Consider the following 27251-nt stretch of genomic DNA (forward strand, 5'->3'; position numbering starts at 1 on the left):
TTAGTCACCTTTTCAGGGCTCTGTGATCGAATCTTTGCAATTTCCAGTGGTCTCGCGAAGGCCGCCATTAAAATAGAGCTTCTATGAACCAAATAATAAGATAATTTCGGATGGAGTTTTTCGTTTTCTTCTTCATTTGTTGATTCAGTATTTAAAATGTCAATTGCCTAAAAAACAAAGATAAAAATATTTTTTTATAAAAAAACGAAAACCATTTCCTGTATGTGCTTCATTCGAACTACAACTCCTTCTGATAATATAGACAAGACCTGATTTTCGATTTTTTCCAGTTTCTCAGAATTTATAAGCGATGGTCTTCGTTCTTTTCCAACATCTCTGTTTTTCTTTTCTGCTGTTTTGCCTCTGTACCAAGCCTGCCTTGTAATTACTTTCGCTTTGACCGCCACGTTCACTGTCAATGGATATGTTTTCTTGATTTCAAAAATTTACCTCGATCTGGAATGGATTGTGCGGTATTCTCTTGTAGCAGCAATCCTAAGAAGTTCTTCTGAAGAAATTGATTTCTTTTCCATTTCAAAAAAGGGAATGATCACAATGAGCAAAATGGTTAAAATATTGTTTGAAAGGCTATTCAATCAAACTAACAAAAGGCAGTTCAAGTGATGGAATGATAATTTTTTTTTCTCTATATTTGCTAAATTTTATCTTGAATTTTCAACAACAAATAAAGAATATTAATCATTCATTCTATCAAGTGAACAACACTTGTGGAGAAGAAATACATCGTAATAATTAGAAAAGATTAAACTCTCCAACTTCAAACGTTTAATCAGTCAATATTCAGTTTGAACAAGCTAATGTTTCAATGAAAGAAAAAAGTTCTTTTTTGAATAAGTCCTGGTTTTTTTACTTTGTTCTGGGTATTTTACTCATTTAATATTTTTGAAATAAAAAATTGGCTTCCGAATTATAATTTGAACATCTCATTTTGCCACAATTCATGATTTGCATTTGCATTTATAAAAGAGAATATATTTTCCCCCTTACATCATGGTTTGCCTTTATTGTTTTCAATTAATTGCAACTTATAGAAGATCATTTTTTTATTGTATTTGTTCAGGATAATCATGATTTTTATTCGATTGTGTTATAATTTCTATTTTCTAATGTTTTTTTTTTTTGTTTTTTCCCAATAATTTGAACATATAGCTTAATGATCCTTGACGGAGATTATTTATTTTTCAAATCACATATCAAAACATGTTTTTTTCACTTCAAAATATTATATTTGTACACTTATTATTTTTTCAGTGAAATGCGATTGATTTTCGATGGAAATAGTTATAATAAAAAATTTCAGAAAAAAAACTAATTTTCTATTGAAATGTCTAAATATTATTGAAAAGTTCCTTTTATTTAATTTTCAAATGGAGTGAAAATCTCATATTTTGATCTGATTTCTGTTCCCACTTACGAAAATTCACAAAAATGGAAACAATAACATTGTCATGATTTTATTTTCATAACAGCAAAATCTGGTGAGTGAAAACAGAAATTTGATGGAAAAATGAAATACTTATTCTATTTGAAAATTTTACAAAATGAACTTTTAAAAAAAAAATTAGACAAATATGATGTCATTACAAAAATCTAAAATAATCTGATTGCAATTACCATTTAAGTGTAATTTTTCAGAAAAACAGTAAAAACCACGTTAATGCGCAATGTTTCTTTTTCAATGAACTCTATTTTATTTGCAAACAATTAATTAAGAATACTTTTAACCCTTGTGCTCAAGTTTTTTCTCCGAAGTGGGTTTTTTTCCTAACTATCAGAAATGAATAAAATTTTATAATTAGTTATTTTCTACGATTTTCATTTATTATAACTTTTTAATGAAAAATTCATCACCAAAGAAATTTAACTTTTGAAAAATCAACTCTCCGAAAAAAGTTATGATTTCTTAAATTATTACACAAATATATTTTTTTCTTTCCAAAGAAACTCGGAGAAATATGATTCTCCGAGTTTCTCTAAAAACTGAAAATGTTTTTTTTATTATTCCAAGGAGCATGTTGTTTCATTTGTAATTATTTCAATAGATTGAATTCGAATAGTGAATAATTGGATCAATTGTCGAAAAGCAGCTATCAATGATTGTTGAGATAATGCCAATGTCCACATTCATTGAATGCACACACTGTTACAAATACAAATAATATTTTTGAAATTTCGTACAAAATGCAAAATGCGGAACATGAAAAGTCAATTGAGCTTTTAAAATGCAATAAGTTTTCACATATATGAAATTGGATGATTATTTCTAGAGATAATGTCAAGTTTGCAGGTTTTTTCACTCACTTTTATATTTTTCTCAATTATTAATTATCATTTTTTTTCCAAATAATAATTTCCAACGAAAACATGAGAACATTTCATTTCGATTGCGAATTTTATTATTTTGAATGCAACATTTATTATTTTGAGTGCAAAAATGCTCATTTAAAATTATTTTTGGTGTACCTTTTTTTTTGAAAAAATAATTATAATTTTTGTTCTGCTCTCAATGTATTTATCAATAAATAATAAACAATTAAAAACTCGAAAAGAATTATTAGGTTATTTTTAAGTTAAAAAATGTTGCCTTAAAATGCTTTTCGATTTCAACCGACTTTTGCTTTTCAACAAATTTCGCGAATCCTTTTTTTTTTTTAAATTGACGTCAAGTACAATTGGGGGCACAGTCTATCCGTCAACAACGACCACAAACGAATCCCCATGAAGCCATTTGCTATCGAACTCAACGGACACTGTCTTTGATGTCTGAGGCATCAGACCAAACCAATTATCGCTGAAATACACAGGAAGCACTCGAGAAGTCAATGGCACAGAAGTTGAAGAAGAAGAAGAAGATGATGATGGCACTCTGTACAATTGCAAATGCACCAAAAGCGCAGGATCAGGTGATGTGTTGTTGAGTGTAACAGAAAAGCGTCGAATGCTGCTTTGAGATGCAGAATCGGGCAATGAACTTGGTGTTGCAGACCAAAATGACAGCAGCGATGGTGCTGGCGTCTCTTCAACTCCTGAAACGCCTGCTGCAATCGTGGCATTCTTCAACCCAGAAAAGTCCATAAACGAGCGACTCCCTCCGACTTTGTCCCAATAAAAGTTGTCTGAAATCACTTCCACCTCCTTTCCCTTCACCTGACTTGCTCTTGTGCTCACAAAGAAGATCCCTTCCTGAGGCACCGAAAAGGCAAATGGCGGTGGAGAAACCATCGTATTTTCGCTCATCGTCATCTCTCCTTCAAAGCTGTTCAGTTTCTTCCCATGGAGATCGTGCACCCACACTTCAATCTTCACATTCTCCCATCTTTTCCACGCGTTGTTCACAACAGAAATGTTCTTGCTGTCGATGTTGTACACAACACTGAACGGCTGGTTGCCCTTCTTGCACCCAAAATACCCTGCATTCGTGTCGAAGAAGAAATCGTACGTCTGCCACACCATCGAAGGCCAGCACGACTGGCTCATCCACATCAGCAGCCCTCGGCTTTCCCGCAACGTGGATCCTTCAAACATCGCCTTATGGTTCTCATAGTTCACAAACTGCGACCGCCAAACAAACTCCTCAAACGGATTCGCTGCAAATGATGCTGAGCAAATCAATGACGAGGTGTTTGAATCGTTTGAGTTTGTAGATGAAGAACCCGCACAAGCAACTTCACTTGCAGCCTCTTTATTAAAGACTCTATCATTGCCAAAAAGCGTTGCTTCGCTCAGGAACCTTCTTCCATTCTGTGCAGAACCCAAAGCAAAGTCATGAAGCCCCCACAGCTCACCCCTCGGCCACAGCCGATGTGCCTGCAGCATTTCTCTGATGGAGCGCGCACTCGGAACATTCGGCATCCCCATCTCTGTGTGGAACGTCTTCGAATTAGACCGATAGTAATAGGCTGGCCCTTGCACCGAATATGGCCCGTTCCCTGTCAGCGCAACTCCCTCTGTCATTCCAGTCGAAGAGCCCACAAACAATCTGCTCCCATCCAGTTCTGTTGTTGCCTGCTTCAGCGGTTGATACAGCGATGCAGGTGGCGATCCTTCGTTCCTGCCGCAGTACACACACAGTGATGGGTGCTTCCGCGCCCACCTCACCTTATCTCTTGCATTTCTCATGAACATCCCTGGATCATCTGGTTCTGGCCCGTCCCACGGGTTTGCCAGCCAGAAGTCATCGAATATCAATATCCCATTCCTGTCACACGCCGAATAGAACTCTTCGTCTCCTGTCATCCCAACCCAATTCCGAATCATCGTGAAGTGCGCCTCTTTGTGCAGCCGCACACGTATCTCGTAGTCTTCTGCTGTTCGGCAACGCATCATCGACTCGTCCATCCCCCAGTTTCCGCCCGAGCAAAAAATCGGCTTGCCGTTTATTATCACCGTCAATATTCCGTTTTTCGGGAAATACAAGTCCCTCACTCCAACGTCGAATGAATAAAAATCACTCAACAGTTTCGTGAGCTTGTCACCATCATTCGTGCTGTTGGAAGATGACTGCTCATTCAGCATCATTTTCCCTTTCGCTGCCTCTTCGGTGATTGTATCAACGATTTCTTTCGCTTCCACATGGCACTTGTAAAGGTGCTGCTCGCCATAGCGATTCGGCCACCACAACTTTGGGTTGTCCAGTGTGGCATTGATCTCCACTGTCTTTGTCTCCTGTGCACTCAGCTCCAAAGTCTGCACAAACTCAACATCTGTTCCTTCGAGTGTTGCTCTGACCTCCACCTTCTTGGATTCCGCTGGCTGCATCTGCTTCGAAACTGAAACGTCGTTCTGCTCACTTTTGCTCCTGTCTCCTTCTTCTCCGCCGACTGCATTCATCACCTCACACCGAAATGTCAGCTGTGCCTGCTTCGAGTTTCCCACGCTCCTCACATGTGTCTCCACCCACGGGTCTCGCACCACCACATCGCCTGTAAACGTCAGGTACACATCGTTGTATATCCCTGTGTTCCGCCCCCTCACTGTCATCACCCAGTCCCATCCCACACTCGCGTGAATCGTCGGGTTGTCTTTCCCCAGAACTCCTCCGTTGTGCCCTGCATAGCTTTCTGTTTTCGTGTCAACTTCTCCAGGGTTGTTGCATCGATGGATAAACACAGCAATGTGATTCAGTTCTTTCTGCGATGCATTTGAAGATGACCCAGACAGCCCATCAGCGCCATTCTCTGCAGCCTTCTCTGGCTTGTATTTGATCAGGTTTGTAATGTCATACTTCCCTCGAATGAACGCTCCTTCAATCCTTTTTGACAGAAGCACCCCATTCACCCAAATGTCTGCCTTCCAGTTGATCCCATCGAAGTTCAGCCAGCACCGCTTCCCTCTCATCTTCTCACTCACATCAAACCCACAGCAATACCAAAAGTCTGTCGTGAAGAACCAATCAGAGATTTGCAGCTGCTGATCCCCAAAGTTCGGATCAGGTATCGCCCCCACGTTCAAATAAGACACAAGCACTGTTCCAGGCACTGTGGCAATCACCCATCCATCTTCCATTCGATCCGCTTTGTCCGCTTCTTCCTTTGCTTGTTCGGTATTCCTTCCAACTGTGCCCCCAGATTGTTCTCTTTCTATTATGTCTTCATCAAACTCTTTCCCAAGCGACAATTCACTTCCCTTTCCCTCCACTTCTGATGCCCTCTTCACTTTCCAGCTTCCCCCACTCAAGTCTTGCCGCATCCGTTTTTCGTCAAACGGCGGTCGAGGGCTTGGCTTCACAACCAGATCGTTGCTCCCAATCACTTCGATCTGTGCAACTCTGATCGCGGAAAACCTCGATGGAGTATCAAGAGGCGATGAGAGAGGCTTTGCAACTGCACCTCGAACGAGCAATTTCATCAGCCTGCAGGAAATGTCATCCTTCAATTTGATTGTGTGCACTGTTCCTTTGCTTCCACCGCTTCGCTCCTCATACACACTCGCAAACACTGCCTTTCCGTTTTGCAATTCGCTTGTGCTCCCGTTGCTCGCAAGGATGCCGTATTCGTGGCCGATGCTGTCCAGCCCCCACGAAATCACCACAGTGCTCAATGAGCTCAGCGCCCCAAAGTCAATCACCACCCACTCGTTGTTGGTTGTCCGCGCCTCCCAATAGTTGTCTCTAACTTTCGCCCTGTTGCTCGCTGGCCGATGAAGAATCGACTTTCCGTCCGCGTCAAGCAGATCAAACTCTGCCAGTTCAAGCATCCCCCCATACATCCCTTCTGTGTTCCCGTTGTTCTTTGTGATGTTGAGTCTGTATGTCGCGAAGCGTATTTTTTGATCGATTTGGAAGTGCGAAGCTTCTGTGTCGTTTTCCTCAAACATAAAGTTTGCAACATCGCTCAGGATGGCCCATGTTCGATTGTCGTTCGATCCCAACAGCGTCCACGACTTCGGGTTTCTGCTCGACGCATAAGTCCCTGGCCGGATTGTGTATGAAGACGCTGGCTTTGCTGACGACGGAACAGTCACATCCACCCATGTCTGCGGGTGGATGCAAATGAATGTTTGATTGCGGTTCCTGTTCAGCAGCGTTCGCACCGAATGAGTGCGCGGCTGATCGAGCCATTGCGATGAGATGCTGATTGTGTTGTTGGGCTTCAAAGTCGAAATTAGTCCGTTTGTCGTCAGATGGCCTGTTTTGTGAACATCAATCGAGCTTGAGTGATACGCAGCTCGAAGGAGCGCAATATTTCTCACCTCAGAAGCAATATTTTGTAAGACTAAATTTCATTTGTTATATACTGTGAAATACTCAAATATTATTTCTTTCAAACACAAATGAATAATTATGATCATGAATAACCATAATAAGGATCATAATGACAGACGGAAAGATCGAAAAAACCTGGGATAAACAAGGACAAGCTGGTGATGATTCTTATCATTATACATTTAATTATCAAACTCAATGTTTTATTTCCTATCGTTATTTATTGTGACATTTCAGGTATTCAACAATTGTTTGAAGCTGAAGCAGAAGCTGGCAAAATTGTTGAACAAGCCAAACAAAGTTTGTTGTTTTCTCTACAGTTTAACATTTTTATTTTAACCTTTTTTGTAATTCGTTGATATCTCATGGTTAATTTGTATCTTCAATGTTAGAGCGAATTCAACTCATGAAATCAGCAAAGGAAGATGCAGATCGTGAAGCTCTTGAATTCAGAAAGAAATTGGAAGCAGAGTACTTACAAGAAGTTGCAAAGGTAACATTTCTTATTAGGATCTCGATTCCTCTCATTTTATAAAACTTTTCAAATATTTTTTCTTATTCTTAAGTTTGACGGGACAGACTCGGAGTACTTTACTGGCCTTGATGAAAAGAAAGAAGAACTATTAGAAAAAATGAGAAAGGATGCGGCATCACATGAACAAGAAGTAGTTTCTCTCTTAGTCGAAGCTGCAACAAAATTCTAATTAAACATTCATTTTGTTGTAATAGCCTCGCAATTTTTAAATTAAATTCTATTTGCTTACAGTCTCTTCAAGCTACAATGTCTTCATCTCACTTTTCTTTCTCTAAGCGTTATGATACATGTTCATTTTCACATTGAATTCATCATTTTATATTCACCATTGTCGTTTTTATCGTTAATACGGGATTTATAATAACATAACATGAAACTGTTTCAATGAAAAGTACTTTGATTTTATAGTTTTTTTCTGGTCCATAATTTATGTATTGAATTCTTTGTGATCATTTCACACTGAATTCATGGGCAACCTTGAAGCAAAGAGTGAAGATCTTATTGTTGTTAATAAAAACATAGATTTTTTAATCGATAAATTTATAATACATTGCCAAAAGCTTACAAATGTTGAATTGAGACGAAATGAGTTTGTTATTGACAATTTCGGATAATTAAAAATTCAAGCAATTTATGTGATATTTATTTCATTTATTAACATATCTTTGGAAGATTGAAACAATTTCCAGGTGGAATTGTTAAGTTCAAAACAATGAAACGTCTTAAGATTGCTGTTAATCGTCTGGAAGAAATTCAACCAGAAATCTATGGATTTCCCGCTCTAGAAATTCTTGACTTATCTTACAATTTTATAAAAACTTTAAAACTTTCAGCGTTTAAGGTGTTTTATTTTTTTGTTTTTTTTCTTTTTCAGATAAAAAAAATTATTTTTACGAATTTAGTCACCAAAACTGAAGGAATTAATACTTTTATCAAATCGTATTGATACCTTTCAAGTTGAAAAATGTCTTTCACTTTCTCAATGTTTAACAAATTTGGATATGACAGGCAACCGGTTTGCCTACATTTAATTTCTTTTTTCAAAAGTTAGATATTTTTAATTTTAACTTAAAATAAATATGCACAAGTTTATCTTCGCTTCCTTTTGAATTATTTTCCTTTACACAACGCTCTCCTATTCCTTCACTGCAACGATTAATCCTTTCTAACAATATGTTCATATCTCTTCCATCTTCAACGTTTTTTCCATTTCCTAACTTAAAAATCCTTGATCTTTCATTCAACATGCTTACAACACTGCCAACTCCTTCAGACCCCCATACGATTTCCGTGTTTGATGCGCTTCCCAACCTGGAGCAACTGAATCTGCAGTACAACAAACTCACCGAGCTTCCATCGAACCTGTTTTATCCGCTGAAGAAGCTGACCCAGCTGAACATCGAAGGCAACCAGCTGTCGTATCTGCCCACGTCCTTTTGGCACCTCAAGTCGCTCGTCTGTCTGAAGGCAGCGAGAAACTGCCTGTCCGCATTCTCTTCGCAGCTGTACACAGAAATGGAGAGGAAGCGGAAGGCAAACGAGCAGAACTACCAGAGGCTCCTCACTCGCACCCCTATCACTGCCTCCTCCTCCTCCTCCTCTTCTTCTTCTTCTGTTTCTTCTGCTAACAACATAAACAATACCCCTTCAGCTGCGTCTCCAAGCACCACAACACCAACAACTGGAACAGCAATGACATCTTCTTTAAATTCATCATCATCCTCCTCCTCACTGCCATCATCCTCATCCTCATCCTCATCTCTTGCCACTCCTTCTCCTCTTCGCCCATCACAGCCCATCTCATCAGCCACTTCATCCACACTCTTCCAAATCCCCTTTCAGCATCCGTCGTCTCATCCTCCTTTTCACCCTCCTCCTCCTCCTTCTCTTCCTCCTCCAAACTCTTCCTATTTCCGCCCAACACTTTTGATGACTCAAAACACAGCAGCAGACTCACAAATACACAAAACTGGCCCAAGTATTTCTTTTTCTCCATCTTCTTCTGTTTCTGGCATATTGCCACCACCTCCTTCACCATCGACTTCATTGTCATCATCCTCTTCTTCTTCTTCTTCTTCTTCTTCTTCTTCTGCTTCTTCTTCTTCCTTGTCTGACGACTCCTGCCTCGACGAAGGGGAGTGGGAGACGACGAAGATTGACGATGAGGTGTTCAAAGAGATCAGCGTGTCTGTCTTCAGCGAAGTTCTGAAGAATCTTCGAGAAGCTGACTTCAGCTACAACATGATTGGCATCGGGCTGGGTCTGTCTGAAGACGAAGAGCGCGACGAGGCTGTGGCACAGAAGGACGAGTACGACAAGCCATTCGATGAAGGAAGCTGGATGAAGACGAGGTTTCCTGTGAATTCTCTTCGAAGTGATGGAAGTTATAATAATAATAATAACAAAAATCACAGAGCATCTTTTGGTGCATCTACTGCTCCCCCTGCTCCTTCACCACCTTTTCCTCCCCCGTCTTCTTCGCCTTCCTTCAGAAACACACCACTTCCTTCTCTTTCCCCTTCTTTTTCATCCTCTTCCTCCAACCTTTCTTCCTCCTCCTCCCTCTCAACACTCTCGACCCTATCATCTCTCTCATCATCATCATCCTCTTCTTCTTCTTCATCCACAACCACACCAGAAGCCCTCCATGAGCTCCAAATGCAGCGTGTGCGCCGTGAGCTTCTTGCCTGGTTCAAACACCGCCGCGAGACCTCCCAAAACGCGTCGTCTGTGCCCTTCTCGTGCATCCCCTTTCCTTCCCTTGAGACACTCAACCTCTCCCACAACCGCATCACCTCCACCGCCCTCCCGCACTTGGGCATTGCCCAGCTCTCATCTCTCACCCGCCTCGATCTCTCGCACAACCCCATCCGCTCCTTCAGCCCGTCTGCTGTTGCATTCCCGTCTTCTCCTTCTCCTCTGCAGCACCTGCGCCTCTGCAGCTGCCAGCTGCACACGGTTGATGAGCAGTGGGACAAGCGCATTGCTTCTGTGAAGAGGAAGGAAGAAGAACAGATCTCTTTGAGTAATGGCAGTGGCAGTGGTAGTATTTCTAGTCCATTCAGAATGTCAGCAACATCACAGTCATCTTTTGATTCATCCTCTTATTCATTCAGCACTCCATTTCTGGCAGACACGGCGAGTGATGTTGTGTGTGTTGACCATTGTGATGCTGAAGATGCTCGTCTGTGGTCAATTGGCCCCCACTCTGCCAGTCTCTTCGGAAGGAATGAGAGCAGAGAAGAGAGAAGGCGTGATGCCTCTTCAGCTTCAACAAGGGCTGCCCAGTGGAGTGTGTTTGCCTCTCTCCGTCTGCTGGACTTGTCGATGAACCCACTCCTCTCAACACTTCCTCCTTCAATCGCTCTTCTCTCGCTGAATGAGCTGAGGCTGGCGGCGTGTGGATTCACAGAGCTGCCACTGCCATTGATACAAGGGGCGATCAGAAGAGAGGAGAAGGAGAGGGAGAGAGAGAGGGCGAATTCAAAAGACAGAGAGAGAAGTGGGAGTTCGCCTTTCTTTGCTTCTGGAGGCAGTCATGGAAACAGTAATAACAGCGATAGCATCAATAGTGTGAATATGAATATGAGTGTGAATGGAGGAGGAATAACAGGAGGAGGAGTCGGAGGAGGTGTTTGTGTGAGTGGGCAGGGTATGTCACACAGCTTCGGCAGCTCTCCACTTGCTATTCAATCGAACATACGCACAATTAACATGAACACAAACACATTCAACAGCAATAGCAACATCAACAACTCTTCTGCCTTTGGAGGAGCGATGCATTTTGCTGGCAGCTCCTCTTCAGACACAAACAATCCTGGCTGTTTGATGAACAGCTGTGGAGGAATGCCCAACACTCTCAGCAATCCTCACCCTCCTTTCCATTGCACCCACTCGCCTTCTCTTCATCACAAAGATCCCGTCCCTCTTTTGCCGTCGAAGGAAGCTGTACCAATTGAAAAGTCACTCACTTCTCTTGTTCTCTCCTGCAATCGCATCTCTTCCTTGTCTGTTCCTCTTTCTTTCATTCAACACCACTCCATCGCCACAAACTCGTTCTTCTCTCGTTTTGCAAACAGAACTGGCTCTTCTGTTGGAGTGCTGACATCTTCTTTACCAGCTTCTTTTGTTCCTTATAGCCCTTCTTCTTCTTCTTCTTCTTCTTTTACTTCTTCTTCTCCCTTATCCTCTTCTTCCTCTACTTCAGTTGCATCTTCATCATCTTCTTTATTGCCAACTGCTTTCTCTGCAAATGTTGTCAATTCAACATTAAATACATCTTCTTCTTCTTCTTCTTCTTCACATGATTCACCATCCTTTTACAGCACCATCCCTCAACCATCCCAATCACATCTCTTATTCGATGAATGCAACCCCTTTGAACGTATATCTCCCCTCGAGTCATTCACAAAGCTCGCCAAATTGGATCTGAGCTGGAACAATCTCACTGAACTGCCTTCTTCTTTCCCCAAAATGACAACACTTTCAACACTCAACTTGTCTGGCAACAGAATGCTCTTTGCGCCTCACCCGCTTTTTGGCAGTTTGCAGCCGTTTTCTTCTGCTTATGATGTTTCTTCCTCTTCTTCTAATTCTAATTCTCTTCCTTCTTCTCACATTCAACATTCATCAATTCCCTCGTCCAATATAAACATCTCTTCTGATCATAGCATTCCTTCTTTGTCTCCTCCATCTGCAACATCAGTCTCAAATGTCCCAACCCCTCTTTCTATTTCTCCTCCTCTCCCACCTCCCCCTTCTTCTCCTTCTTCCTCTTCCTCTTCTTCTTCTTCCTTTTCGCAAGCCTCTCAGCCTTCTCTTATCATCCCCCCCTCTCCTCCTCACTCCATCACAAAGATATCTCCTCTTCCTTCCGATTCCAGTGCTTCTTCATTTGCTGTCCAAAGCCAGCTCCAAAAGAGAATAAAATCTTCAACTTCAGACATCCTCATTCGACCACCCGCCAAACGAAGACATCATCCCCTGCAGCTCATTCCGCCTTTTGTGGAGAATTTGTCGTTGGATTTCACTTCTCTTTCGTCTTTCTCTGCTTTCCAGTTGCTCACTTCTTGTCCAGATGCGAATCGTTCAAGTGCTTTGTCTGCTAGCAATTTATCTTCTTCCTCTCCTTCTTCTTCTTTTTCTCCTTCTCCTTCTTCTCCTTCTTCATCTTCCTTCAATCCGCCTTCCTCCTTCTTCAAACAGCACCCTCGTCTCTCCACTTTCACTTGCGCTGGCAACCATCTTCGTGTTATGCCACCTGATTTCTATCAACTTTTGAAAGGTACTCTTCAAACATCCTTTGCACCTCAGCTGATTAATTCTCAATTGTTTTCTTCTTCTTCTTCTTCTTCTTCTTCTTCCTCGTCATCTTCTTCTTTCTCTCCTTTATCCATTTCTTCTTCTTCTTCCCCAGCTTCTCCTCTCAAAACAGTTGACTTATCCTTCAACTGCATAGAAGAGATGGATGAGTTGCTGAATGTTCCTCTGACTGAGCTGGCGTCAATGAAAATGCTCGATTTGACAGGCAATCCTCTCTGCCACAACACAAAATGGATGGAAAAGATGAGAGAAAGAGTGGCTCCGAAGCAGAAAGCGGAGAAAGAGAAAGAGAAGGAGAAGGAGAAAGAGAATAATAATAACATCTATTGTAACACAACAACACAAACACAAACAACTCAAAACATTCAGCCACTTCAGCAACCAAGTCAACAGCATCTGATGAATTCCTCTTCTCATCCTCCTTCTCATCCCTCTTCTCAGCAGCCACAATGCCAGCAGACCACTCTCTCCTCTCTTCTTCCTCTTTATTCTTCTTTCGAATATCCCTCTCAATTTGTCAATCGCATCCCCTTTCGCAGTCGTGTGCTGAATGTGAGTGGAAGAATAATACCTAAACAATCAAGTTTAACAGAAACATTAACAGAAACAACAACACAAGAAATATCACAGACAAAGAAACAGACTCAAGTTTCTGGTAAAACTGATACAGTTCAGTGTGTTTTGAAGGAAAAGCAGAAGATTAATAAGGAAGATGGAAAAGATAAAGAAGAAAAAGAAGGGGGAAATGAAGATGAAAATGAAGAGAAAAACAAAGAAATAAATCATAAAGATGATGTTTCGTCTTCAACATCGCAAAATACACAGCAGATGAATTCAAAGTCATCAATTGATGCAAAACAGACACAAAATCCAAATAACTTAACTATTTTACCTCTTCCTCTTTCTTCTCCATTTTCTTCTTTTTCTCCTCCTCCTTCTTCATCATCATCCAAACACACAATTTTACTTGCTGCTTCTCCCTTTCAGCCAGCTGAAATATCACAAAATGCATCTTTCATTTCTGTGCCGACACCACAATTTCCATCTCCTTCTTCATCAACATCAACATCTTTTTCTTCTTCCTCTTCAATTTCTCCTCTCATTCGAAAGTCAGCATTTCTCACAACACAACCACAAAACTCACCAATCAGTCAAGATTCACAGCCTAAAACCAACAATTCTTCTTCTTCTTCTTCTTCTTCTTCTTCTTCTTCTTCTTCTTCTTCTTCTTCTTCTTCTTCTTCTTCTTCTTCTTCTTCTTCTTCTTCTTCTTCTTCTTCTTCTTCTTCTTCTTCTTCTTCTTCTTCTTCTTCTTCTTCTTCTTCTTCTTCTTCTTCTTCTTCTTCTTCTTCTTCTTCTTCTTCTTCTTCTTCCTTTTCTTTGTCTTCTTCTTTGTCTGCTTTGCCATCATCTCAGTTTGCAGCATCGCCTTCTCTCAACTCTCCTGTTTGCACATCATCTTCTGCCTCTCCTCAAACAACCTCATCTCTTTCATCTTCTGACTCTTCTCATTCTTCTTCCTCTTCACCTTCTTCCTCCTCTTCCCTCTCTTCTTCTTCTCATTCATTTGATTTATCTTCTTCTTCATCTTCCACTTCCTCTTCCTCCTCTTCCTCCTCTTCTCCTTCTCCTTCTTCCTCTTTCATAGACATCTCTTCCTTCTGTGCATATTCTGAGTCTGTTGGCCCTCGTGCCACACAAGAAGACTCCATCACATTCGTCCCCTTCGTCTTGTGCTCTGCTACTGTCTCAAACATTCACAGGGGAATGGCAAAATATGATTGTTCTTCTCCATTAAATGATGCTTCTTCTTCCTCCTCTTCCTCCTCCTCCTCCTCCTCCTCTTCTTCTTCTTCTTCTTCTAATTCATCTTCAAATATTTTGAGTTGTTCTTGTTTGCCTGACAAGAACACTCAACACTCTCAAACATCACAAGATTTCTCTCCTTTCTTCATCACTCTCACTTCATTGGCTCCTTCCTCTTCTCCTTCTTCCTCTCCTTCTTCTTCCTCTTTATCATTTTCTTCTTCTTTTACTTCTTTTTCTGTTATCCTTCCTCTTCCTCCATTCACTCTGACACATCAGCATTTCTCTAATCTCTCATACAACACTCTCTCTTCTGCTCCTTCTCAGTCTAAACAGCCTTCTTCTCAACAAAATGCCTCTTCAAAGAAATCTCGCTCTTCTTCTATTTCTTCTTCTCTATCTTCTCCTTCTTCTTCTCCATATTCTCCTTCTCCTTCCACTCCCTTCAACCCCCGCTGCTCCTCCAACACAACCCATCCTCCTCCTCTTCCTCCCCCTCTCTCTCTTCCTCCTTCTCTTCCTCTCTCTCATTCTCCTTCTCTCAAGTCTTCCTTCTTCACCAGCTGTGATATCTTCCCTGACTCCACCATCAAATCCATCATAAACACACAAAGACAAATTTATTGGTCTTTTCTGCTTTCTTCTCGCTGTGCTGACAGCCTTCTTTCTGTCTGCCTCGCCATCATCGCAAAGGAATGTCATCCTCCTCTCCCTGGACTCAGTCAAAAGCCACCTTTTTTGATCGAAGCTGAAAGAATTAACAGAAATGATACTCAAAACTTGAAAATTTCATCAAAATATGACAATATTAATCAAACAAGCTCTTCTTTTATTCCACCATTTTTCACCATTCTTCCTCATTTTGCGTGTGCCATTCTGCATTTCTGGTCAGGCAGCTCATTTTCAAAGCCAATTGCTGAAATCGAAGAGTATTGCAATGCTTTGCTATCATCATCATGTTCATCATCAACTAATAATACCTCAGATTCTTCTACTCCTTCTTCCTCTTCTTTCCCTTCTTCCTCTTCCACTTCTTCCTCCTCAGACGTCCCAGCCTCTTCCTCCCCTGTCCATTTCCCTTCCAACACGACTGCATTCTCCTCTGCCTATCCCTTCCTGTCTCATCCTCTTCCTCCTCCGCCTCTTCCTTCCCTCGGCTTTTATGCTGTTTGCGATGGGCATAACACTCATTTGTGTGCTGAACAGCTCTCTCGTCTGCTTCTTCCTTCGTTCATTCAGTCATTTTATGAGTGTTTGTACTTCATAATCGAAGACAATGTATCAAAATGGGATGAAATTGTGAACGAACAAGAGAAATCTTCAACTTCTTCTTCTTCTTCTTTTGCAACAGTTCCTCCTTCTCCTCTCATTCCGAATAACACACAGACAGACAATGACTTCTCCTCTGCTTTAAACACTTCTTGCTCATCCAACAGCCCAATCAACATCATCCACAACTCACTCTCTCGTTCAAAGACGTTGCTGTCTTCTTCCTATTCGCAGCTGAAAAAGGAAGAATTTCCTGACTTTGATTGGAATCACATTGTTCCTTCTCCACAAAATGATAATCAATCTTCTTCTTCTTCTTCTTCTTCTTCTTCTTCTTCTTCTTCTTCTTCAACATCTTCTTCATTCCCCCTCTATTCCTCCTCTGATCCACTCTCTATCTACCCTCTCCTCGGCTGCTTCTCCTTCTCCACCATCATCCGCCCTCTCCAATCGCTCATCCTTCGCCACGCCTTCCGCATTGCCTCTTCCTCTCTCCGTGCCATCAACCCTGAAGGAGGCTCTGTCTGCTGCTGTGTCTTGCTCACCTCTCGCTTCATCTACAGCGCCCACGTCGGAGACTGCAGGGCAGTTGTGGTGAAGGAGCGAGTGGACTCATACAGACAGCGACTGGAGAGGAGGCGCATGGCACAGCTGAGAGAGAAAGTGGCTGTGGAGAATGGAGAGGAGGAAGACAGCGACGATGCTTATGATGAGAGTGGATGCTGTCCGGGTGATGAAATGATGCAGATGAAGATAGCTGATTTGTCATCACATGACTTGTCTGCATCTCATTCATCATCATCGTCATCTTCTTCTTCTACAACAGCATCATTATCTTCATCCTCTTCCTCAACGGATGTGATGATATCAAAGACTCCATCTCCAATTCCATCATCATCATCATCATCATCATCCTCTCTCCATGGGAGAGTGAAGACTGCAGAAGACTTGTCGTATTGTCTTCGTTCAGAAAGCGTTCCTTCTGCTCTTTCCCCTCCGATTACTCTGTCTGCTTCGTCTATTTCTCCCATCTCTCCTCCTCAGACAACACTGCCTGCCATCACTTTTGTGCCTCGAACGGTCTCAACTTACTCAGCAAGTGGAAATGGGCAAACATTCAATATGTCTTCTGTGGTGAATTCTTCAAATGCAACAATTTCTTCATCGTCGGCATCATCGTCGTCATCATCAGCTACAACTGCTTCTCATCCAACAAATGCATCGCTTACAAGTTCTTCTTCAACAAATATGTCAATCCAAACATATTCTCCTTCTTCCTCCTCCTCTTCTTCTTCTTCCACTCCTCCCCACCACCACATCATCAACTTCCGCCACTCGGTCTCTTCTCTTCCCTTCTGCTCTGTTGGCATCACCGCCGACCACAAGCTGTACAATCACAATGAGATTACTCGCATCGTCACTGGGAATGGTGGCTGGATTTCCTCTCAAATGCGTCTGGAAGGCATATTGGCTGTTGCCAGGGCATTTGGAAACTACAAACTGCCTCGTCCAATCTGCGACCAGCCAGACATCAACGCAGTCGAGTATGATGGGAATGGAACGATACACAGCTTGTATGTGGAGTTCAACAGACAGATCAAAAGAGAAGGAAGGAAGAGAAGAAGCATCCGAAGAATGCAGATGCTGCTGAGGCCAAGGAAAAGACAGAACCATTGGGAAATGCTCAAAAGCAAGTCAGAACATGCTCCGTGTTCATCTGCTTCGAGCAAAGCAAATGAGTCATCATCATCATCATCATCATCATCTTCTTCTTCTTCTTCTTTCTCAACACGTATCAATAGTTCGTCTTCAATGAAGTGTGAAGAGCCATCTCTTTTCATCCCAAAGATTAGTTCACAGCCAAGTGGTTCGTCGTCTTCCTCTAATTCTGCCATTTCTTCTCCTCCGTTTCGAACAACAAGAGATGCCATCAAAGTCACAGCAGATGTTGCATCAAGCCAGCCAATCCAAAGTAATCAAAGCACAGAACAGCCAAATGGAATGCAGCAGTATCAGAATCAGCAGCAATCAACACAATCAACACAATCATCGCCTATTAGTGTGTCTTCAACAGAAGCAAGATACATAGATCGGTATCTCATTATTGCCTGTGACGGGCTGTTTGATGTGGTGGACAATGCAGCGCTGGGTGTGCTTGTGCTTGGGATGGAAGAGAAGGAAAGAGGGCAGATTGAGAAGGAGGAGAAGGCAGTGAAAGAGGAGATTCTGATGCTGGAGAAGAAGAGGTGGGTAAAGAGAGCGCTTGCATTTCTGAAAGGAGGAGACAAATGTGACACAGCAAGCAACAAGGCAAAAGCAGAAAGACAAATGTTTTATTCTCAAAATGGAGATATTTCATCGCGTTCTCCGCTGTTTTGGCGGGCGTTCATTCATCTTCCACAGACACCCTGGTGGCAGCAGCTGCCTGAAATGCATGCTGACAGTGCAATTGTGGAGACTGTTGGATTCAATGCAAATGTGAGAGAGGCAGCTGCAATCAACAGAAGTCGTGTTTCGTTCAGTACATCGAAAGAGAGGAGCGAAAAGAGAGAATTGAAAGAGCTGCTGAGAAAACAGAGAAACGAGTCAGAGGGAAATATGATGGCGAATGCAAATATGTTGTCAAATGCAAGCGCTTTTGCGAATGCCAACTCAGGTGTGAAGCCGAGGAGGGTTCCAAGCGACAAGAAAGGAGCGAAAGATGCGATTGACGAGGAGTTTGAGACAATTGACACAGAAAACGAGGAAGACGACGGAAGCTTCGAAGGAGAATCAGTGATGCTGGTGAACAAGAGCGATGTGATCAGAGGAGATAACATTAAAGTGAAGGCAAATAAGAAGAGGAAAGGAGGAAATAGATTGCATTTCAATGGAAAAGACAGAAATGCTCAAAAGGAGACGAAAAAAGGAGGGCTGGCGTATAATCTGCGGAGATTTGTAAGCTTTTTGGACTCGACATTTGAACAATACAACATCAGCGACGAGTTTGATGGGAATGAAATAGATGAAGAATGCGAAAAAGAGAGCAGCGAGTCTTGCAATGGCAGTGGAAATTGCAGTGCTGATGGTGAAGGAGGAGAAGGTGAAGAAGAAGAAGATGGCTCTGAAGAAGGAGGAGCATCCAGTGACACCTCGTTGTTGTCATCGAGTGAAAGCAGCATTCAACTTTTGGACAAGTTCGAAACAGTCGACAAAACATCAATTGATCAGCCTGCTTTTGAACAGAAGGCGAATAACCGCTCAAATCAGACTTCGACTTCATCCTCGCCTTCACAGTCGCATTCGCATTCGCCTTCTCCAGCTGCTTGCTTGCCAGATACAGGAAATAAAACAGTACTTTCTTCTTCTCCTCCTACTGCTCCTGCTTTGAATGTTTCTGCAACTGCTACTTCTGGTGTTGTTCAACAGCCGCCTTCCACACTCCCTTCGATGACACCTTCGCCCAACTTTGCTTCGCATATGCCGCTGCGTCCGTTGCACACACGTAATGCTTCATTTCCACTTGTTAAACAGTCACCACCACCCCCTCCTCCACCCCCGCCACCACCTCCTCTTCCTTCTCTTCCACAAAGTACTGTTGATTCTAACGTGAATAAAAGATTGCCTGCGTCTCCTTTTGAATCAGTTACTTTGCCTTCTTCTTCTTCTTCTTCTTCTACAACTACTTTGACCTCTGTTAGCTCGTCATTGCCTCAACCGCCTCCATCCCAGCAATCCCCACCTTCCCTCGATATTTCTCCTTCTCCTCCTTCCTCTTTCATTCCAACGCCTCCCAAACAGCAGGAGCTTCCACTGTGCACAGATAGACAGCTTCTGGCAAAGCCATCCCAAACACAGCCAGCAACGAGAGTCTCTTCATTCAGAGGGAATGTTCCTCATCGTGCGTATGTCTGCCCATTGAGCTTGTCTGCTTATCCGTCGAGTGCAGCAGCGATCGCAGCGAAGCTGAAGGCAGCAGCAAATGCATTGGACACAGCAGACAACACAACAGTGATTGTGTTGAGGTTGTCTTAATGGAGTTATTCAGTTGATTTACAAGCATTCATTCATGTGCTTATGCTCAAGGAAAATGATTAAAGTTTTATTTTTTTGATTGTTTTTTTGATTGTTTTTGATTGTGCCTTGTTTTGATAAGTGATATTGAGTGTTGTTTTGTTGAGTGTTCTAGGAAATACTGATATATTTGCTTAAATATGTTTTATAACTTATTAATTTACGAGTTTGAAATCATTTTTTAATTTGTGTTGACTTCTTATTGAATGAAGTTAGTTAACGTCTTTTTTGATTTTTTCTTTCAAATTTTTGTTTCGTTTTTTTGACTTCGTTTATTGGCAAAGCTTGTTGAATAAATATTGTTTTTGTCTGTATTTTATTAGCCTGGTGGTGTAAAGCCATCTTTTGTATTTTCCGAAACGTTTAGTTATTTCTGCACTTGAAGTGTTCTTTGAAATGATTTTTATTTTTAAAATTGACAATTCAATTGCTTTTGGAGATAGTAAATAATTTTGCGTTTGATATCCGCATTAAAAGTTTTGTAGCATTGATTCCTTGATTATTAGAAGACAGTTGCGAATTTCCTATCAACCCGTTGTGATGAGCAAAAATTATTTTGAAGATGTTTCAAAAGGCGCAATGCATTAAAGATATTCATTTTTCAAAAATTCCAATTTTTCAACTTTATCAAACTATTTCTCTCTCTTCATTTTCAAAAGAGTTTCTAAGGAAGCACACTCTTCTTCATTCTTCTTCTTCACAAAAAGCAAATTATTGTTATTAACAACGGAGTTGAGAATTGATATTTAAATGAGAAGCTTTTTGCAACGATGCATAAATTCTCATAAAAAAACGGATAAATCAAATAATTCTTTTCTTTGAATGTGAATGTGATATTTTTTGTTACAAATTGTTTTTGGTATAAATTAGAAAAAAGAATGAAATGCAATCCTATAGATGATGAATCAACATTGAAAAGACGCAATAAAGAATAAATAATTCACCTTTTGAACAAAGTTTCATGCATTGCACTTCTCGAATAAAGAGCTATCATAAAACAAAATAATAATTTTTTTCTCGGAAAAATTCAAAAATAAATGATAAAATAAACTTCAAGTTGCAAAATAAATGAGGTTAAAAAGAATTCATTGCAAAAAACAATATTTTTATCTATCAAACATGCACTCATAAATTAGACACGGAAATTAAAAAGTGAAATAGTAGCAACGAAAAAGAACAAAGACAAAAATGAATTTTTGAAATAGCAAGAATATAATAAAATAGATGGAGATGGCTTATTAAATTGACACCGAACATGGCAATTCAATAAGAATATATCATCAATAATCGTCTTTCAAATGTTTACGTTTTATCTGCAATTCTTAAATGTGAAGCCACCACATCCAACAAGGATACAAACTATGCCAATCACCTATAAAACAATTGAAAATGTAAAATTTTCAGATTTTGTAAAATCCTTTGTTTCATTATTTCTCAAAAAGATTACATACAAGAAGAACCATAATCACAATGAGCCATATCAACATGTTTTTATACCAAGGAGCCTTTTTCATTGTTGGATTATGACGCTGTGCTGAGCGAAGTGAGTCATCAACAAAAGGCGTTTTTTCAACCTGATCCACAAGAAGTTCACTTTTTTCGTGCCTTTGCAAAAGGCGATCTGAATCATGAATTTGTTAAAAGCATATAACTCTTGAAAATAATTGTTCACATTGATACTCACACCTATGTTTTGAGCTACTGGTACTTTTGTTCCTCTAAGATCGTCTTTAGCCCTTTCAAGTCTTTCAGGAGAAAGTATTGAATAATCTGCCTATAAAAAAATAAAAAAATTTCATTTGTTTATTATATAATAGTCGAACATAAAAATTTCGATAAACATACCATCATTTCCTTTAATAGCAACCCAAAATCTTGATATTGATATGAATTTATGTTTTCCAATGTTTGGCCATATCTATCAATAAACCTTCGTTGAGCTCTAAGCAAAAACGAGAATGCAACTGTTTGACTAAAGTTATAGTCTGTGAGGCACATAAAACAAAGATATCCACTCACAACATAGTGAAATGCATAATTATCGTATGTGTAACTCATCTTTCCTTCTTTATGTGCAACTTTTAAAAGTATTTTCCGTGCTATGGCTGACATGTTTCCAGTTTTCGCCATCATCTCAACAAGAACATATGAGCCTTTTGAAACAAGTGCGTAAATTATTGGCATTTTTAATCTCAATATTATGGTTGCATCAATTCAAAAGTGTTCACAATTGGTTTGTGATGCATGAATGAATATATATGTTTTTGAAATTATGAATTTTTTGATAACGAATTATCAGAAATATTAATACAGCATTTGAAACGTGAGAACCGAAAAAAAAATAGTTGATTTGCAATTCTAATTTCTTATTCAGGGTTTCAATTTTTTGGTGATGAGTATTTGTAAGGTATCTTTTTTTATGTTTCATCATTCTTTTATTCGAATTTTATGTCAAAAAAATATGTTTGAGACTATTCACAATTTTATTTGTTAATAAAAAAAGTGATTGAAATAATGATTATAATTCAATTCTTATTATTTTTATCTCTGAGAGTTTAATATGCATTTTTCTTATTATTTTTTTAAACACATGAAAGGAATATTCTTATTCGATTCAGACAAAATCAGAGGTTATTTTGTTCCCATATTTAGAGCTGTTAATGGAGACTTCAGCAAAATCAGAGGAGCCATTGACTCTTCGACAAAAATTCGAGCAAATATGTGCTGCAAACGAATTATTAATGAACGAAAATGCTGTATGATTATGTTTATTATTTTATAAAGAGAGTTGGATAATATTATTTCTCAATTCATTTTCTTGTTTATTGATAAAGTTACTGCAAGACACTTTATCAAGAATTCCACCAGAACAATTAAAGGCAAAGCCAACACAACAAAGGCAAAGATATGGTCGAGGACGTGAAAAAGAGAAACTTTTAACAATGCAACAAAAGCTTACTCTTGCAAATGCTGAGATTGACCGCCTGCAACATGAAATTGCAGATAGAAAAAAGAAAGTGGAAGGGCTTGTTGATTCCGCAAAAGCATCAATAGATGTATTCCAGGCACAACGCGCTGATATTCAAAAAGAAAGTTTTGAATTTAGGAAAAATGTTGTGGTTGAAGGAGTTAATGATGCCACTGGAATAGTTAAAGCTGAAAGAGTCATCAGCTATTTTGATACTATGTTTAAAGAAAAAACTACGTTAATAGGCGCACTGCAATTAAAATATCAAGCCATGAAGCAAAAGCAGAAAAGGGCAACACAATTTGAGGCACAAAGTCGCGAAGCAGGTGAGTCTCTCGAAGAAATTGACTATGAACAACTTAAAATTGAAAACCAGTTGTTTCAGGAGAAAATTACTCAAAGAAACAGAGAATTGTTAACATTCAAATTAACAGCTGTATCTACTCAACAAACTTTAAATAAAAAAAAGGTATCAGAACAACATATAAATTTGGAGTTATTTAAAAGGATTCTTCTTTATGATCAAAATTAAAATATCTTATTTATTTATTTAGCGTGATCTGTCACAAGAGTTAAAAGATAAAGAATGGCTGCTGAAGGAGATTGAATCGAAAAAGCAATCTTTGACAAAAATTGACGAAGAATTGCGCCGTGCAATGAAAGAGCGCGATCATGCTTTGAATCTTAACAAGATTTTGACTGCAAGGCACACGGAAGGTGAGAGGCCGAGAGTTTTGGACTATATTAAGCAAAAAATGTTGGTGGGAGAAATGGAAAAGGCAGTTCAAACTTGGGAAAGAAAAGTTGAAATTGCTGAAAAGAATGAAATTCAGCGAAGAAGAAAAGAAAGAGAAAGAGAGAGAGGCAGCTTGTCTGGTTCGACTGTTGGAGTAATGTCTTCATCCAGAATGAGAGGCACAGACACACGAAGAGGTCTAATTACTGGTTCAACGGCTGGCTCCATGGCATCTTCGAGATCGTCAACATACAGACAAGGCTACAGTAGTGGGTTTGGTGCTGGGATGGGGAGAGGAGGTGGTGGTGCTGGAGCTACAGCGAGGCAGTCTTCTCTGTCAATGTCTTCTGCTTCGCATCCCTCTTCCACTTCAGGTCAAAGGAGAGATCAAGAATCGGAAGCATTAAAAAGCACTGGATAAAATAGAAACAAACTTTCTGGAGAAATGAAACAAATTAATTTGTAAAGTTCATGAATTTATGTTGGACTTTTTTAAAACCACCTCAAGTAATGTAATTTTTTTTTTCATACGTGATTTCATTTTTGTTTTCATAATATTTTCTCACTTCAATTTTTGATGGAAAAATTGCAAAATATAGAAATAATGAAAATATTTTTTTTTTTTAATTAACATAATTGCTAACAATTGAGATGTTCTTCTAACTGGACAATATGCGGGGAAATAAAAATTTAACAACAGTTTTTGTTCGCTTTATAAAAACTTTATTTGTTTTTATTTTCAAACACTTTCTCTGTGAATTTGTGTAATTTTAATTAATGGAACATCATTTTTTAACATTTATTCTACATTGAAATGTGTTGTTCCTTTTGAAAAGTCGCAAATGTTTAATAACCAGGTTAAATAAAAATGTAACTTATATGATTATTTTTTGCACTTAAATTAACAATCTCTCACATTTTGCAAATTAGAATACATCAACCTATTTGATATGATAATAAGTGCATAGCGGAGAAATTTGATGGATTAACAGCAAAAAATGATGAAATAAGGAAAATTTTTATATAACCAGGATCTTAAAGATTTGCAATTTTTCAAAAAGAATAACCCAGGTTTTATGATCATAACCCAAAAAAAAAATTGGAAAAGGAAGTTGTAAGGAAATCTTGTGCGGGTCAGCAAAAGCTACTGGAGGCAATGCCATCGTTCACATACTTGCAAATACAAAATCCACTGAAGCGAATGGTGCATATTGTGAATGATGGAGCTGTATATATGGTGTATGCGAACAACGGCATATAATTCAGCGAAATTCGAATAAAGCGTGCGTTGAAGGCTGTTCGGCAAGGATGACTAGTTTCTTAAATTGGAAGACCAGATGTGGTCATTGGCGAAAAAGAGCAAAAAGTGCTGGACGAAATCAAAATAGAATCACTGTCTGGAGCAAGCTTAACCATCAAGAAAATGTGTGAATTGGTTTGCATAAATATTCTTTGAAATGTATTAGTTAATATTAATTTGATTGAAAACGTTGTTAATGATTTGAAACCAGAAAACACGCCAGATGTAGAAGTTTCTTCGTCAGTTGCCTACGATTTCATCAAACAACATTCAGAGCTGAAGACATCAAAACCAAAAATTGTTGAAGCGTACAGGCTTGCGGTGTCATGCCAACAAGTTCTAAAGCCCTGGTGTGATATGCTCAATGGATTGCATTAAACAAATAATTACAATAACGCACTGATTTTCAACGAAGACGAGTCTTCACCCAGGGTTCCCGACAGCTCCAATCGGAATATTGTTCATCCAGCTAATGCAAAACCCAATTTCGCTAAATCTGATGAACGAATGGAAAATTCGACTTTGATTGCAGAGGTTCCAGCTGATGGTCAATCACTTTTTTCAGTGATTCTGCAACCGAGTCTCAAACTTCCTGATGATTTGAAGCCTCTTCAATCTTCAAAACTTGAAATACGGCAGAACATATGCGGATGGATGGAATTTTCAACGTTTGGAAAATATTCACTCACAATTCTTCTCCCTTCAATCAAAGAAAGAAGATAACTCATATCACTCGATGAAAAAAACTGCTTTCTTCTTATTGATTCCCACATTTCTCGAGCTGATCCAACAATCTGGCGAGGGTTCAAAAAAGTAAATGTGGATGTTGTGATTTTCATCCCTCACAGCACGCACATCTGCCAGCCACTTGACAGAGTCGAATTTTCCGTTCTGAAGTTTGAGATGAGTTCTCAGTACGAAGCACCTTTATCTTCTTCTTCAACTGCGAAGAGAACAGATCTTGTGGAAGCTCTTCAATAATCAATTCATTCGGCGCAATCACCTTCGGTAATTAAAAGAGCACTCAAGTGCAGCAGCATGCTCAAGGACTCGTCTGGGCTAGTTCTGATGAAACTTCCTCAATCATCAACTCATCCACTTCCTTCTAATAAAAATCGATTTGACTTCCACAGCAAAGAAATTACTGAAGAAAAGTTACTAAATGAGTGGGATGATTATTAGAAAAAAATAAAAAATGCATTTATAAAAAGAAAACATTTTGTATAAAGAAAATGAGAAACAATGAATTTCACTGAAAAGCTGTTTAGAAAGATAAAAATACTTCAAGATGAAAAAGTTATTGAGAAAGAATTATATGATAAAATAGAACGAGGAAAGGGAAAAAGAAAAATCATTCGCAAATTTGATTCAAGTTATGAATTTTGAGTTTTTATTTTCTTTTTTTCCCTTTCTTTCTAATTCTTTTCTTTTCTTTTCTTTTCTTTTTTCTTCACTTTTCTTTTCTTTTTCTTTCTTTTTCTTTTTCTTTTTCTTTTTTTTTCCTTTCTTTTCTTTTGTTTTTCTTTCATTTTCTTTTTTTCTTTTATATTTTATTTTTACGTCTGATCCAATTAATTAATAAATTTCAATAAGAAAAAAGGTTTCATGAATGTGTTTGAAGTGTTTGATTGCGTTCAATAGTGTGAACAAGAAAACAATGAATATTCATTAACTCTTCACATGTGATTAGGATATAATAAGTTATTTTGCAAAGAATAAATAAGACAAGATTATTCTGAATCTTGTTTTACACACAAAAAGACAGAAATCAATAACATGTTTTTGAATCGAAATGTTTTTGATTTCATTATTTGCATTTGAAACTGAATAAATAAATCATTTTCAATTTTTATAGTGAGAAAAAGATCTATGGATATCAGTCCAAATCATAGAAAATAGTTGTCAAAAAATGAAAAAAAAACATTTTCAATAAATTAACATATGCAATTATGAACATTTGTTTCAATAAAATATTTATTTTTGCCTTGAATTGAAATTTTGAACTAATTAACTTCTTTTTTGATTTTGAATAACAATTTACGATACTGAATTAAACTGTTTCTATGTTGTTTTTTTTCTTTTTCGATTTCGAATTAACGTTTTTCGATCTTGAATAATTTTTTGTGTCCTTTTTCGAATTCGAATTATTTGATTAGGTTTCAAAATTTTCAATTCCGAAATCGAATTGTTATTCCTCAAATTAGTCTTCGTTTTTGTGTTTTTAAAAAATAAAAAAAAACGTTTAGAAAAAAAGTGAAGAATCAATTCCTTCTCTTGTTTTAGACACGCCACAATCTATGGGTCAGTCGCCCATTTGTGTGTTTTGGAGAATTGGATTAAAAATGCTTTGTGCTTACAAAACCAAAAAGCGCAATGAGAAGGAACAACAAAAACAAAGCGACTTTGTTAACAGAACTTAAAGAATGGGAGTGAAAACGGTGGTGGGCAAAGAGAAGGAATTGATTCTCCACTTTCTTTTTTAATTCAAATGCATAAGCACCTTATTTATCAAGAAAGTGTTTCATCAATTCCTTCTCT

General features: G+C 39.1%; 5 protein-coding genes across 5 annotated transcripts; 3 read left to right on the plus strand and 2 right to left on the minus strand.

The window, feature by feature from the left end:
* Window positions 1–2706: 2706 nt before the first annotated feature.
* MONOS_10974 (putative f5/8 type C domain protein) lies at window positions 2707–6745 on the minus strand (the record flags this gene model as incomplete). Its single annotated transcript, XM_067863464.1, has 3 exons — window positions 2707–3828; window positions 5290–6647; window positions 6736–6745. The coding sequence occupies 3 exons, from the start codon at window positions 6743–6745 to the stop codon at window positions 2707–2709; spliced, it is 2490 nt and encodes an 829-aa protein (XP_067736088.1).
* A 73-nt stretch (window positions 6746–6818) lies between these two features.
* Window positions 6819–7659, plus strand: MONOS_10973 (putative Vacuolar (H+)-ATPase G subunit). Its single transcript, XM_067863463.1, has 4 exons — window positions 6819–6882; window positions 6962–7024; window positions 7117–7217; window positions 7291–7659. Exons 1-4 carry the CDS (start codon window positions 6834–6836, stop codon window positions 7426–7428), a joined length of 351 nt encoding a protein of 116 aa, XP_067736089.1. The 5' UTR covers window positions 6819–6833; the 3' UTR covers window positions 7429–7659.
* Window positions 7660–7726: 67 nt separating this feature from the next.
* MONOS_10972 (uncharacterized protein) lies at window positions 7727–20185 on the plus strand (the record flags this gene model as incomplete). The annotated part of the gene is made up of 5 exons (XM_067863462.1): window positions 7727–7848; window positions 7932–8100; window positions 8162–8274; window positions 8348–13731; window positions 14005–20185. 5 exons carry the CDS (start codon window positions 7727–7729, stop codon window positions 19668–19670), a joined length of 11454 nt encoding a protein of 3817 aa, XP_067736090.1. The 3' UTR covers window positions 19671–20185.
* Window positions 20186–20545: 360 nt separating this feature from the next.
* MONOS_10971 (vesicle-associated membrane protein 7D) lies at window positions 20546–21893 on the minus strand (the record flags this gene model as incomplete). The annotated part of the gene is made up of 4 exons (XM_067863461.1): window positions 20546–21081; window positions 21161–21330; window positions 21396–21483; window positions 21555–21893. The coding sequence occupies 4 exons, from the start codon at window positions 21891–21893 to the stop codon at window positions 21019–21021; spliced, it is 660 nt and encodes a 219-aa protein (XP_067736091.1). The 3' UTR covers window positions 20546–21018.
* Window positions 21894–22353: 460 nt separating this feature from the next.
* MONOS_10970 (putative flagellar associated protein) lies at window positions 22354–24024 on the plus strand. The gene is made up of 3 exons (XM_067863460.1): window positions 22354–22465; window positions 22544–23146; window positions 23232–24024. The coding sequence occupies exons 1-3, from the start codon at window positions 22370–22372 to the stop codon at window positions 23832–23834; spliced, it is 1302 nt and encodes a 433-aa protein (XP_067736092.1). The 5' UTR covers window positions 22354–22369; the 3' UTR covers window positions 23835–24024.
* Window positions 24025–27251: the final 3227 nt, after the last annotated feature.

Source organism: Monocercomonoides exilis (assembly GCF_001643675.1).
Source record: "Monocercomonoides exilis strain PA203 chromosome Unknown scaffold1-2713096, whole genome shotgun sequence".
NCBI classification, from domain to species: Eukaryota; Preaxostyla; order Oxymonadida; family Polymastigidae; genus Monocercomonoides; species Monocercomonoides exilis.

Bases quoted from the DNA above. Each gene is read 5' to 3' on its own strand.
- MONOS_10973 (XM_067863463.1), top strand. From the start codon at position 6,834: ATGACAGACGGAAAGATCGAAAAAACCTGGGATAAACAAGGACAAGCT. The intron at 6,883-6,961 runs GTGATGATTCTT...GTGACATTTCAG, and splicing joins GGATAAACAAGGACAAGCTG to GTATTCAACAATTGTTTGAA. The intron at 7,218-7,290 runs GTAACATTTCTT...CTTATTCTTAAG, and splicing joins ACTTACAAGAAGTTGCAAAG to TTTGACGGGACAGACTCGGA.
- MONOS_10970 (XM_067863460.1), top strand. From the start codon at position 22,370: ATGGAGACTTCAGCAAAATCAGAGGAGCCATTGACTCTTCGACAAAAA. The intron at 22,466-22,543 runs GTATGATTATGT...TTATTGATAAAG, and splicing joins TATTAATGAACGAAAATGCT to TTACTGCAAGACACTTTATC. The intron at 23,147-23,231 runs GTATCAGAACAA...TTATTTATTTAG, and splicing joins AAACTTTAAATAAAAAAAAG to CGTGATCTGTCACAAGAGTT.